This window comes from Eubalaena glacialis, chromosome 12, assembly GCF_028564815.1.
Source record: "Eubalaena glacialis isolate mEubGla1 chromosome 12, mEubGla1.1.hap2.+ XY, whole genome shotgun sequence".
Lineage (NCBI taxonomy): Eukaryota > Metazoa > Chordata > Mammalia > Artiodactyla > Balaenidae > Eubalaena > Eubalaena glacialis.
Window position 1 is genome coordinate 15,590,534 of NC_083727.1, and position 14,575 is coordinate 15,605,108.

A 14,575-nucleotide genomic window follows, 5' to 3' on the forward strand; every position below is an offset into this window, starting at 1 on the left:
ATCCTATGAGGTATGCAATACCTTTCATTTTAAGAAGAAACTGAAGATTACAGAAGTTAAATAATTGTTCAAGATCAAAGGTAGTAGGTGACAGAACTAAGATTTGCATACAGTTGGAGAAATCACTTGGTTCTCTGGATCTCCATTTCCTCACCTATAAAGATGATTGGGTAGAACTTGATAATTCATTCAGCAAATATTTACTGATGGCCTATTAAGTGTCAAAGGCAGTGCTGATTGCCAGGAATAGAAAACTTACCAACACACCTTACCCTTTCAGAATCTATGGTCAGCTAGACTTCCCTGAGTTATTTTCCAGTTCTAAAACTGTGTGATTCTACTGAATCAAAAATCCTGCGCTATTTGAAGCAATCTAAGCATCCACCAACAGATGACTGGAGAAACAAAATGTGATCTATACATACAACGGAATATTATTCAACCTTAAGAAGGATGAAAATTCTGACATGTGCTATGACATGGATGAACCTTGATGACATTATGCTGAGTGAAATAAGCAGTCACAAAAGAACAGGTACTGTATGATTCCACTTATGTGAGGTATCAAAAGTAGTCAGATTCACAGAAGCAGAGAGTAGAATGGTGGTTATCAGGAGCTGGAAGGAGGGAGGGGAGAATGGGGAGTTACTGTTTAACAGGTACAGAGTTTCAGTTTTGCAAGATGAAAAGAATTCTAGGGATTGGTTGCACAACACTGTGAATGTACTGAATGCCTCTAAATTGTACATTTAAAAATGGTTAAGACAGTAAATTTTATGTTATGTGTATTCTACCACAACTTTTAAAAATGAAAAAAGGATTGCCTGAGGCTGAGGAAAGAAGGAATGAAGAGTTAATGTTTAATGGGTGCACAGTTTCAATTTGGGGTGACAGAAAATTTCTGGAGATGGAAGGTGGTAATGGTTATGTAGTTCAATGTACAACAGTGTCAATGTACTTAACGTCATTGAATTGTACACTTAAAATGGTTAAAATAATAAATGTCATGTATATTTTACCAGTTTTAAAAAGATATAAAACATTCCATGTGAGCTGCTGTATTGAACGATGCTATCCCCCTGAAGTGGCAGAGTAGTCTTGGTGGGCAGAGGAGAAATTGAAAACATGAATGATCAGAAAACAGGTTACTAAACTATGTAGGCTGACAAGTCCCACATCAGCCCAATCTACCTCTTCCTTTTCTAGGTGTTACAGAGCAGGGTTGCTTGGACACCAACTTGCTCTAGGCTTGTCAAATGACCTGGGTAGATTCTTTGATGTGATTAGTTTCACAAGGTGTAAGCAACATGTTTTCTTTGGAAGAAATTTCCAGTCATGGGAAACTACTCCCAACTGAAGGTTGGTTTGTTTTGAACACAATTTCCTGAATTCTATATTATCCACCCACTCAGTATAACTGAATATTCAAGATGGCACACACCCAAAAGGCAGCATAATTCTACCCCAACTGAACATGACCTGTTTTAGCAAATCTTCAATAGAATTGTGCCTACGGGCAGTCTTTGAAATATATTAGCAGTTCCTGAGCAGACCAGTAATAATAGCTACTCGATCACCTGAGTTAACTGAAGTTTTTGAAATGACTTTTCATCAAAAATTAAAATGTTGCCTTAAAAAAAAAGCTTAATAGAATGGGAAGGGACATTTTAGTTGCAGGTATTTTTCTTAATGCTTGACCTCGCAAAAGAAATCAGTGTACTCGGTTATGTCTGTAAGTCAGTCTATTCTTTCCTTTAATACATTGTCTAACTCTGAATCTGCAAGTGCAGGTGGAAAATATTCTAATTTTATCATCAGAAATACACTAATATTTACCCCTTACCTCTCCTTGGTGTGATGAGTTTCATAGACAGCAATAGCTATAGCTTGTGTAAGAGTATTTGACCAAATTTTGAAAATCCTTTCAGCGAAAGAAAAAATTTTCTGGGCACACAGCTAGACTATATCTCCAAACTTAGAGTTTGATGTGGAATGAGAGACAGGGTGAGCCATTTCTATGCTTGTCCCAGAACCCCCCACCCCTTCCCCAATGCATGTCTCCACGTCCTCTTGCCCTTCTAGCTGAGATGGCACAGACCCCAGCACAACCTTTGGAGCCACGTGCTGAAGAGGACAGAGCCTCATCAGCTTGGTTCCTGAATGACTGCATGGAGAAGCACAACTCCCCTTAACCTGAACACACACATACATGACTGTAAAAGGAGAAACTTCTGTTGTATTAAGTCACTAAATTTGGGGCCTATTTGTTACTGTGGCTTAGCCTACTCTTATACATTATGCCTTCCAAATTTTTGGAACAGTGGTTCTCAACCAAGGGAATTTTGCCCCTCACGGGCTATTTGGCAATGTCTAGAGGCAATTTTGGTCGTCATGAGTGGGGATGGTGGTGGTTCTATTGGCATCTAGTGGGTAGAGGCCAGGTTTGCTGCTAAACATCCTACAATGCACATGACTATCCCCTACAGCCAAGAACTATCCAGCCCCAAATGTCTACTGTGCTGTTGTTGCAACACCCTGAGAGCTTAAGAAGAGAGCTTAAGAAGAAGACCAAAATCTCTGAGCCCTCTGCTAGACTCTAAGAGGAGATTTACAATAACAGTGTAGTAGTAAAAGAGGGGCTTTAGAGTGAAACTTGGGTTCCAGTTCCAGTTCTACCACTAACCATTTACAGACCTTGGATAAGTTCCTTTGCTCTTTGTACGTGCAATATTCTTGTGCTAAAAATAAGAGAATTATTATAGTACCCACAAGATGGGGCTGTGGGTGAGGCGATAAGTGCTTAATGCAGTGCCTGAAATACGGTAAGAACTCAAATATTAGTTGCTGTTCGTGTTATTTTTTGGTGTTTTTGTTATTAAGGCACGTATCTAGAAAATTTAGAAGTGGTAGCTATGACGTATGTTTACAGCTGTTCGGATTCATTGAGGTGGCGGGTGTGGTCACAAAGCTTAAGGTTTCACGTTGGTGATACTCACTGTCTACCGTGCTCCCAGGAGAATCTGACCTATATAGTTATTTTGACTAATTTTCCTAAGTTTTGACTCAAGATCTAGCCAGAACGATTTGGAGGAAATAAATTGACATCATTCATTAAGTATACACGAACTTGTGTGAACAGCCCACAGCTACTTTTGCACAGCAACTCTGCAAACCTCAACTCACTTTGCTTTTACTAAATGCTGCCCACCTTGACCTATTTTCGATGTTCATTAGCAATTAATCAGAAGGTATGAACAGAACATTCCAAATGGACAAAAGACTTTAAAGGGCCAGGTCCCTGCCCTCCCTCCCATATTAGGCTGCAACCAGTAGAAGAGATGAACACTCAAAATCACTATGTTCTCACCTTCTAAGTTTCTGTCGTTGTTAAGGTGACGAGAGATGAGAGTGGGGTGGGATAGGGTAGGGAAGGAGGGGGGCAAAACAACAACAAAGAGGCATGGAAACAGTCAAAGCGAAGTTTGGGGGGCTCATGTACAGTGGTTAGATGTGCTATTCGAGGAATAACTTCTACATAAGCATGAAACTACTTAACAGGTTTGTTTCCAAATTACCATAGATCTTAAATGGTTTTAGGAAAGATCTCATTCACCCACCATGATAAAAGTCCTTGGAAGGAAAAATAGACCCATTCAAACAAAAGTGCTCAAATGCCATGTAAAAGAAAAAGTACGTTACATTATGCCAAGTACTACAGTGTAAGTTCTTTGTTAAACCCACCCACATAATAAGCCTTCATTAAAAACAATCCTTGACAAGTCCTACACTCTAGCGTTGAACACATACTTCCCTCAATATTCAAAAAATCTTAGTCTAAATGAACCTCATAAAAAGTGCCAGTTTAATAAATGTTATTTAAACTGGAGGGAAAGTAGTGAGTGAGGACATCTGCAAATAGAAAGACAATAAAATCTATGACAGTTCATCACATCTCAACAGCCTTTTCCCTTGGTTCAAAACCTTTCTCCTCTTGTCAAGTATCCTAAGCAGTTAAGGCTGGTCCAGGGAATGCCCATGTAAAGCCATCCTTTCACGGCCAAGGGAAAAGAGTAGCAGAGACATAAACTGACCTTTCCACACCAAAACATCTTATCTCTCCAACAGAATCCACAGGAAGCCAGGCTTCAAGAGAAACCACCTCCAAGCTTGACAGTGTTGTCCTTGAGGGGTGGCACAAGACAAAAGCCCACTCAGATTCCATTTTATCCAAGTCTTAGTCACCTCACCAGCCTAAGACCTAAGTCTCCAGGCAGAGTCAAGGGTGGAGTCACTGCACAAATGCCCTGGGCCTGATCACTGGGTTCCTTCATTCACTCTGCACAGACCTGGGAGAGGCTCGCTTCCCAAGCGTGAGAGTTCTCCTTCCACTAACGGATACCTCCGGTGCTAAGGGCAGCCTCTTTAAGCTATGGCAACAGGCAGAATAGCTTTCAATGTGCTTCATGTCACTAAGTGTGTGAAAAGCATCCTTCTCTCGTCCACCTACCCTGCCACTGTCTGTACTATCACACGATAAACAAAGAGTCCCTGTCGACCAATAAATACAAGAGCTGGGGGTTGGAGATCAACAGTATAATCCTTGTGTAGCTACAGCTTTTGAACAATGCTGAATGCTTTCAACAAGGATTGCTTAAGGCTTTGGCTCTTTAAATTTTACACAGTAAAGTTATAATAATCACTTCTTAACTTTTTAACACACTGTAAGGATAAAGTGCTTGGAAAAGGATTTTAGCTTTCTGGAATATGATAGAAAAAAAATAAACTCACATGTTACTTTTAATATTTTACCCACTGTTTCCTCACTAACTACACATGTCCTCAGCATCCCAAAAGATGATTTAATTTAGTATTTCTTATACTTCAAAGATGCCATTTTGTAGAAGGGATGTAACTTCTAATTACACAGTATTACATGATGCTATGAATTATTTAAAAACTTTCCTAAAAAGGTTAAAACAGGCCATGAACTATATCTGGGGCCAAGTTTATGAGACTGTCAAAGGCTCTTTTATAGATCATTTAGAAAGATTAAAGAAACCCCCTCTACGCATGAGAGTCTCTGCTCAGTCAATCTAACGTCCCATTAAACATGAAAGAAACCCTTATTTCCTACTTTCCAGCTATGAATTTCTCCTTCTCCACAAATTGTATCATTGGCGATTTTACTTTTAACTTTTAAAACTTGCTTTCATACTTATTATCTCATTTTATCTGTGAATGCTATTAGGAGCCATATATAGAAATGGAAATAACAGCTCTATTGTTTCTTTCAGTATGGGTGATAGTCAAGACCTCACCTCTCTCTCTCTCTCTCAAATGTCAAGTGTACAAAAGCAAATCACTAGGATGTCAGGCAAAGGAGCAGAGGATGGAGTAGCCATGGGGAGGGGATGGGGGGACAGAGAAAAGGGTCTGAGGAGGATGCAAGGGATGAAGACCAATAACAATAAGAACAATAACATTTCTCAGTTACATTTTCAGAAAGCATTAGGAATTCATTTTTGAATTCCTAAATAGCATGGGGAAGAAAAAAATACCAATATATTTGGGATTATTTTAATACAATGTCTCTACGTAGGGAAAGAAAGACATACATCCTCCTTTGCCTTGTAACCAACATCTGGGAATCCTATTGCCCACATAATGTCAGCAGGATCTCTTCTCAGAAATAAGCTACTCTGGACTTCCCTGGTGGCGCAGTGGTTAAGAATCCGCCTGCCAATGCAGGGGACACGGGTTCGAGCCCTGATCCGGGAAGATCCCACATGCCGCGGAGCAACTAAGCCCGTGTGCCACAACTACTGAGCCTGCGCTCTAGAGCCTGCGAGCCACAACTACTGAGCCCACGTGCCACAACTACTGAAGCCCGCACGCCTAGAGCCTGCGCTCCACAAGAGAAGCCACTGCAATGAGAAGCCAGCGCACTGCAACAAAGAGTAGCCCCCGCTCAATGCAACTAGAGAAAGCCCGCGCACAGCAACGAAGACCCAACGCAGCCAATAAATAAAATAAATAAATTAAAAAAATATATATATATATATTAAAAAAAAAAAAAAAAAGAAATAAGCTACTCTGATGCTATTTGGTACCATGTTGAGCTATCAAAGCACACTGTATTAACATCTTCTAAATCAGTGTATATATCAATGACCTTTCACAAAAATGTTTCTTTTTATAAATTCTAAGAACTAAACCTAAACCTGAGTGGTGAGGATTATGTATGGATAGGATATACTACAGATAAAATGTACCGCTTACAGGAAAATTAATTAAACTGAGACTGATTATTGAAGGATATTAGTTAGTGGGAAGTCAATAAAGTAGAGAGTGCAGACAGTCCGAAATTGCGCTATTGCGTAAGTGAAAAATGACTTCCCAGTTATCTCTATAAATGATTAGATGTTTTTTTCCAGAAATAATTCTTGCTTAGAAAGTCAACGAACAAACTCTGTCTCTTTGTGTGGTGAGAGCTTATTATGGTAGGTTGTTACTAAGTAGCCCTTTTCCCAACCGAAAATTCTGCATTTGAAAAATTGAGGATGTTAGAGAACTCAGCTATAGAATTATAAAAACAGGTTAGAAATGGATCAAGAAAAATGGATTTTTAAAGGAGCTGACGCTTTGTATTTTAAAAGAATACCCCTCATAACAGTCTTTATTGGGTAAAGTTGCTGCAAGCTGGAAAATAATTGGTTACTCTTCGTAAAGGAAAGAAGTAGATAAAACAAAATTTCACAATTTTGTGAAAACTGTGATCTTGAGAAACAGAGGTGGTCACATACAAAAGTGTGTCAAGAAGAGGCTGCAGTGACCAATCCTGATCTGAAGAGATTCTGCACTTTTCTAGGTGGGGAGGGGATGTGACTTGAAGCACGCCGGTGACTTTGGAGCAAAGCAGCACCTACTTCTTCCTACTCGGTGCCTCCTTCTATATTTGGGACATTTCTCCCAACCACCCTCCCTCCAACAACCTTCTTCATCTCTCCTCTCCCTCTTACGTGTCACCTCAGATTTTCCGTGGGTTCCTCAGAAATAATCCAATTGCCTTCAAAACAATAATGTTGGAATCACCCGTTTTAAATTACTTTTTCCTAATTAAATTTCTGCTGTAGTGAATTACTAATCTGTTTATTTTTGTGAAAGACTTCAGGTAAGACATAGCACAGCTACAACTGGGCCGGTCGAGAGTGGTTTGTTCACTCTCAACCAGCAAATTCAGAAGAGGCCCGTGATGATGATAGTTTCCACTTATTAATTGCTTACCACGTGCCAGGCACTGTCGTGTGAGCTTTTTATGTATTATCAGATTGAATTCTCATAATAACACCCCTATAAGGCAGGTATTATTAGTCTCATTTTACAGTTGATGAAATGCAGGCACAAATTCATAGTCTAATACAGGGCTTGGCGAACCATGGCCCTTGGGTCCAGCCCAGCCCTAAAGTTTTCCTGGAACTTCCACGCCCCTTCATTGACATAGTGTCTGGGGCTGCTGCTGGGCTACAGTGGCAGGACTGAGCAGTTAGGACTGACAGCTTAGGGCCCAGAAAGCCTAAAATATTTACTATCTGGCCCTTTATAGAAAAAGTCCACTAACCCCTAGTGTAAAACATGGCTAATGCACTGATAAAAGAAAAAAGGCAAGAACATTTGGAGAGCTTGGAATAAAACTTCTGCTGAAACTTTCTTAGAAAAGAAATTCTGTCTTGATCTGTCTTCTTTCATACACATCTTACCTTATTTCTTCTCACCTAAGGTTTGTCAATCAGCCTCAGAAAAAACAAGAGTGCTCACAGAATCCCCGGTCAGTCACTAAAGATTTCTCTGTCAGTACGGTGAGGTTTGATGAAGTGGTAAAGTTTCCAAGAAGGAAAGAAAAAAGGACAGACCAAAGAAAGCTTTGACAACCATAAATTTCCTGAGAGGTTCCAAAATTTTTGGCAGTTTCACAGGTGTTTCTTCTCAAGTACAAATGACATCATTGTTGAAATTAAAGAAACAATTGGCCTGGTTTAGTCTCCATTTGGTACCACGTACTGTTTTGGCTGAGCATCAGTGGATTTTTCTATTTTTACTGGGCAGTTATGTCATAACTATTTTCAGTAGACAGTGTCTGGTTCGATCATTTGTGGAACTCAACACACAATCGTGCCTTAGAATTTGCTTTTCCCCTAAAGCTATAAGAATGCATGTATTTGGTGGAGAATGTCCTCATCAGCAAATATTCCACCACTTTATTCTGAAACACATTTTAGCTTAAAAGTCTAAAAACAGGAAGTAGGCACTAATGCATGAAAGAATCTGGGATAGTACTAGGCAGCAAAGGGAGTGTAGCTTTATAATAATATCAGTTTGTCTTTGAACTATTAATACTAATATTTTAAATCATTAACTGAGAATGAATTAATACCTGAGTGGCTCTGGTAATTCTTACTTCATCCTTGAATACCTAACTCTAAATCAAAGTCAGATGAATAATTGAATAAATCAACTGTACTCCCACGTAAAATAAAAATTAAAAAAAAAAATAAAGGATCCAGGGAAAACAACAACAACAAATTAATAATTGAATTTCCGGAGTCTGTGATCTGGCACCTGAGCTGAGTTCAATTTGCAGGGAGTCAAAGAATTTATGCAAACTTGCTTACCATAAAAGAAAAGTAAATGCCTAAGACCAAGCCCAGGGTTTTTGTCTTTCACCACCTTCCCTCAAATACCAACCAATACAGAAAACAGCATCAAAGGGTAATTCCCAGGCTTGTTTGCACAGAAGAATCACCTGGGGATCTTCCATAATTTCCTCCTACCCGCAGACCACACCCCAGGCCCAGGAAATCCGTCTCTGGAGGTGAGACACAGGCATCTATAGTTTTGGAAGCTCCAGACACCAGGAGACAATTGTGATTAAGGTGAAGATAGCCTGATGGGCTCAGTCAGTACACACCTGACACCTGCAAGTCAGGAAGCCTCCATCCTCTGTCTGCTCCACTCTCTGCCAGAGACTCTCAGACCTTTGGGACAGGATTCACTAACACAACACACCGGTGTACGCACTGGTATCATCATTCTTACTCCCAGCATGTAATCAATTCGTAAATGCAAATATTAAGAGGGTCTTAACACAGAGAGGATGGCCCAAGGGTTTCTCTTAAGTTATGATCCGTTTAAACATTCACACCACTCTTGCCTCTTAGAAGACACCTGGCTTTGCTCTTTATTTTGCGAACAGGTTGATCCTGCAGGACAAACTTGAAAAGCCAACAATGTGCCTTACCTCTACGATGCTTTTTAAATCTTGCACGTAAGTCCTTTCGGTCTCCAGAATCTCCTGCACAACTCTGTCCACATAGAGCAGCTTGGGGCTGGTGGCTGATTCTGCCCCCGTTTTGGTCGCCCCGTTGGTTTCCACCCTGTGCTGGGCCCAGGGCTGACTCTCGCTGCCCTGGTCCGTGCTCTGTTGCCCGGCTGCCCCGTCCCTCGGCAGCTCGCTGCTGGAAAACGGCCTGGCTGGCATCAGCTCTAGCTTTATGGCCCCTGCTTCCTTATCCTGGGGAAACAAGCCCAAGTGGCTGTTTGAAACTAAGGTCATTCTGCTGCCAAAGGAACCATGGCTGTCCCGGGAGGAGGCCGAGGATGACGTGGAGCCAAAGCTGACCGGGCGGTCGCTGTCGGAAAGCTCCATGGCTTTCAGGTCCTGGGAGCAGCGAGGGGGCCTGGCTGTGGTTTTGGGATCTGGAGCTTGTGTCACAGCGGATGGCACTTCAAGGCGCAACTGGTGCACATCTATACACATGAAAAGAAATAAATAAATAAGAAAAAGGAGAAGATAAGCAAGGTAGGCAAGTATTTTAAAATTATATCAAACAGAAAGTTTAAAGGCGGTTAAAACCTAGCTCCATCTACGTGGTCAAAAGCAAAAAGGTAGCAAGTTAGGTATAGACGGAAATGTAAAGATACCCATGGGACGCTGAGTTGCAAAGTTGGAGTTTCTAAAGCATCATCTGGAAATGCATCAGAATCAGAGTCTCCGGCACTACCTTGGACCTACGGAACGTCAGTCTGCGTTTTACCAAGACGCCAACGCCATGTGCACACACTTCAGAGTTTGAGAAGCACTGCATCCACGGCCTCAAAGTGTGAGCACCTGGGATGACTGATAGAGCAGATTAGTCCAGATTTACTAAATCAAGGCTCAGGGCTCAGGGCACAAGGAAGCTAGAGCTTTAACAAGCACCACAGGTGATGCTTATGTATTTAAAACACATCCTACGTGATTCTTATGGTATTTTGAGAAGCATTGTTTTAGATTTTAAGTATTCCACTGTAATTCCACAAAATTTTAAGCTACCAACCTGGAAGCACCACTACTTGACTTAACGACGCTGACAATTTTACACTTCACTTGTACACAGCATTAAAGAAAGTGTCACATGGACAATAATTTTCTAATACTGGGTAAGAAAACCCAAAATATTGAGACCCACATCCCTGTTAAAACTTAACCATCCCATCAGAACATTTCTCTAAATCTCTTCTTGAAAGCTGGCATTCCATTTGCGGTATACATGGAGTTAGCTGTTACAGAGTATATTTGATGAACTACACGTTCTACACGTAGAGTTCAATAACATGACAGTGTGACCATGCAATTAAATAACAGCACTTAAATCTTGGGTCCAAAAAAGACCTTTCATGGACTTTAAACTTGCAGAAGCTATTTTGGTGAAACACACAAAGTTCCAATCTTCTTCATTTGAAAGGCAGGATCCACACTTTATCCCCCTAGCAATGCTATCCCAGGTTTATAGAAACAAAATGCCTCGCAATAAAGAGAGTGATTAGTGAAGAAATTTGTTTCATTTCAAAATCCACCAAAATCCATGTCTATAGGTCTGGTTAGAAAAATAAGAGAGTGAAACTTAGGTATGGAAGGTTATAATAAGACAAATACAATAACAAGAATATAGATTAATGATCGTCTTTTCAGAAGGAACATGAATTTGGTTTGACTCGATAATAAAGATCATCAAACAGCTGGTACCAATATTTCTAAAATAAAAAAGAACCCATCAAGTCTATATCCTTCAACATCCAGACTTTTTCTAGATAGTTTATATTCATGGTAAATATTTGTGCAAGATTATACTGCAATTATTAAAATTATGAATATCAAATAAAGGAACTAATGGGTCAACAAGAAGGAATGGTAAGAAACGTGCAGAAAATCAGTAAATTACCAGCATAACCACTACCACATGGTATATTTGCCCCCAATTTTTAAAGCTTTTGCAATATTCTTTCTGCTTGCTCTGTAACAGCTTTATGGCCTATAAAACATGGATTGGTTATAGTAGTTAAAATGCACTTGTGCTGAAAATCCAGATCCAACTTGAGTGTTGGAAGAATCCAAGAAGCAGCCAGGCATTTAGGTATGTTTGCAGCAAAGGATGCTTACCCATGTTTGGGATTGGTGTTAAGAAAGTCCTGGGCAGTTCAAATTAGGAGCAGACACACAATGGCATCCATCACAACCATAACCATGAGGTTGATGTCACTTTCAGGAATGGGCACTAACTTGGGAAGTATATAAGGGTTCTTTAAGGTCCCAATGGGCCAATGAGGCTATGAATTAGGACCAAACATAAGTTGGATGAACTACTCTATACGAAAGAGCATCTGGAAAAGTCTAGATCATCTATTCCTCATAGATTTGGATACACTGGTCTCCAGAACAACTTCTGATTTTCCAACCAGATGAGAATCAACCTTCTCTCCAGTAGAGAAAACCATATTTGACAGTAACATCACTCTTGGCAAATATTCATTATCAGGATGGTGAAAAATGAACACAACAGAGAGACTCATTTCTTTACTTACTTTCACTCCAAGTTAGCCAGCCAATATTGGGACTGAGGGATTAAAGAGGAACAAAAAATTGCCAGATGTTTTAGAGGAGTCCATGTTGGGCTGCCAGGGCTGACAGTGCCTTTTATACTTTCAAAGGCTGGAGAGAGTGGGATATGATACTCGGGTCAACAGGGATCCCTTCATGGATGAATCTTATATACCAGCATCAGTTGGACCCGGTTCCAAGGAAGGCTTCTTATGTTCCAATACCAGGCCTTGTGCTCTAGGCCACTAGACCAGCCCATTCAGAGTGCCAACTGAATAGAATAAAATAGAATATTTGAGATATTTGGTATCTCTAGTATTTAGCCAAGCTTTCTGCCCCAAATTAAATACTTTCCAAAACTGCCAATGACAGAAGTGAAACATTTAAAGCTAGGTCATATAATGGCGTATAATAGGGGACTGCATTTGTTAATGGATAACATTTTTTATGTTGATTATATAGATAATTATAGTTTTCTCACATAAGGAAATGTACCTCATAAAAACTGTCTAGTCTTGTTCTCACCTCCTTCAAAATAATTTAAGATTTCCACTCTGTCTGGCCTATTCTTCCTAATACAATTCATCAATTATTAATATTTATCTCTAGAGCTGCACTGTTCAACACAGTAGCCAGTAGCCATATGTGACTACTGAGCACTTGAAATGCAACTCATCCAAATTGAGATGTGCTCTAAGTGTAAAATGTACGCCAGCTTTCAAAGATGTAGCATGAAACAAATAAGTGTAAAATACTTCACTAATAATTTTTATATTAATTACATGTTGAAATCATACTTTGGAATAGTGGGTTAAATAAAAGATCTTCTTAAAATTATTTTCACTGGTTTCATCTTTTTTTTAAATTTTTAATTAATTAATTAATTAATTAATTAATTAATTAATTAATTTATGGCTGTGTTGGGTCTCCGTTTCTGTGCGAGGGCTTTCTCCAGCCGCGGCAATCGGGGACCACTCTTCATCGCGGTGCGCGGGCCTCTCACTATCGCGGCCTCTCCCGTTGCGGAGCACAGGCTCCAGACGCGCAGGCTCAGTAATTGTGGCCCACGGGCCCAGCCGCTCCGCTGCATGTGGGATCCTCCCAGACCAGGGCTCGAACCCGCGTCCCTTGCATTGGCAGGCAGACTCTCAACCACTGTGCCACCAGGGAAGCCCCATCTTACTTTTTAAAATGTGGCTACTAGAAAATTACAAAATATATACGTGTCTTGCATTGTATTTCAGCTGGACAATGCTGATCTAGAAATCTTCTAGATAATTATATTATTCTGTAAGATTTAAACTTACTTCCTTATCAATCTTTATTCCAATAATAGTGAATGAAGAGGTGAATACAATTTGAAGTTTGTCTTTTTTTACTCCATTCATTAATATACAATATTGTTATGAGTTAGCGAAAATAGAATTGGGAGACAAGGGCTGTGTACTGGATATTGGGGTAGCTGGTTTCCCATGATAAACTGAAACACGAGAAAGAAAATTGTAGAGCAAGAAAGCTTTATCCAGGACTCCCCTGGTGGCACAGTGGTTGAGAATCCGCCTGCCAATGCAGGGGACACGGGTTCGAGCCCTGGTCTGGGAAGATCCCACATGCCGCAGAGCAACTAAGCCCGTGCGCCACAACTACTGAGCCTGCACTCTAGAGCCTGCGAGCCAAAACTACTGAGCCCTCGTGCCACAGCTGTGCTAGAGCCTCCATGCCTAGCGCCTGTGCTCCCCAACAAGAGAAGCCACTGCAATGAGAAGCCCGTGCACCACAATGAAGAGTAGCCCCTGCTGGCCACAAATGGAGAAGGCCCATGCACAGCAATGAAGACCCAACGCAGCCAAAAATAAATAAATTAATTAATTAATTTAAAAAAAAAAAAAAAAAGAAAGCTTTATCCTCGCCTTGAGTGAAAGATGTTGGTGATTGTGTTAACATTTGGGTAACTTGCTGCTTTGCTTTGCTCTCCTTCTCAAAACCTCTCTCTTTTTCTTACCAGACCTCAAACACAGGACTAATAATATAGCAACTTCTGAGAACTTGCCAATCATTGCTAATGGCCCATGTTAGTGGATCTTTTGACCATGAATACCCTAAAGTAAGCTGATTTTCCCGCCTTGAGGGTCTTGGTCCTTCTGACCCTTGGTAAACCTGGAGGTGGTGGTGGCGGAAGCATGTGTAGAGGGGCCTTGATTCTTACAACTAGGAGTACTGTGGCTTAAAAGCCATCAAAATAAAAACATTCCTTCTTGTCCCATTCTCAATGAAAAGAACAATATGGCTGTATGGCTCCCATGTAGATAACTTTCACACATCTTACTTCATGACAAGCCTCTCTAATTTTTTTCTAGGCAAAAGAGCTTGAATTTCTTGGCTTTTCTTTGTTTGCTCTTCAAACATCCACTATTTTAATTGCCCTCCTTTGGAATGTCACTGTCAGAATCAAAAGTAGCACTTCTTGGCTCTAACTTGCCTCTGAGGCTGATTTAGGGGTGTAGCAGAACTTTCATTGGCAGGAAAAGTCCATGCTTCTCTGACCATGTTTACAAGTCAAAGGGGAGACTGACGGGGCCACAGCCAACCGCACCCTGTCACAACCCCCAAGGAGAGCTTTACAACGCAAGGCAAAACTATATGCACAGGACTTCCCTGGTG

At 40.6% G+C, this 14,575-nt stretch overlaps 1 protein-coding gene across 4 annotated transcripts in view; it reads right to left on the reverse strand.

The window, feature by feature from the left end:
- Positions 1–14,575, reverse strand: part of PLEKHG1 (pleckstrin homology and RhoGEF domain containing G1) — a 222,393-nt gene that overhangs the window by 79,431 nt on the left and 128,387 nt on the right. For 3 of the 4 annotated variants that reach the window (XM_061207734.1, XM_061207733.1, XM_061207736.1), the window contains one exon: positions 9,296–9,804. In XM_061207734.1, the coding sequence (XP_061063717.1) occupies positions 9,296–9,703 (408 nt within the window). In that variant the 5' untranslated portion in view covers positions 9,704–9,804. Of the gene's footprint in view, positions 1–9,295; positions 9,805–11,898; positions 12,063–14,575 lie in introns of those variants that run through there. The other variant, XM_061207735.1, reaches the window with a different exon arrangement.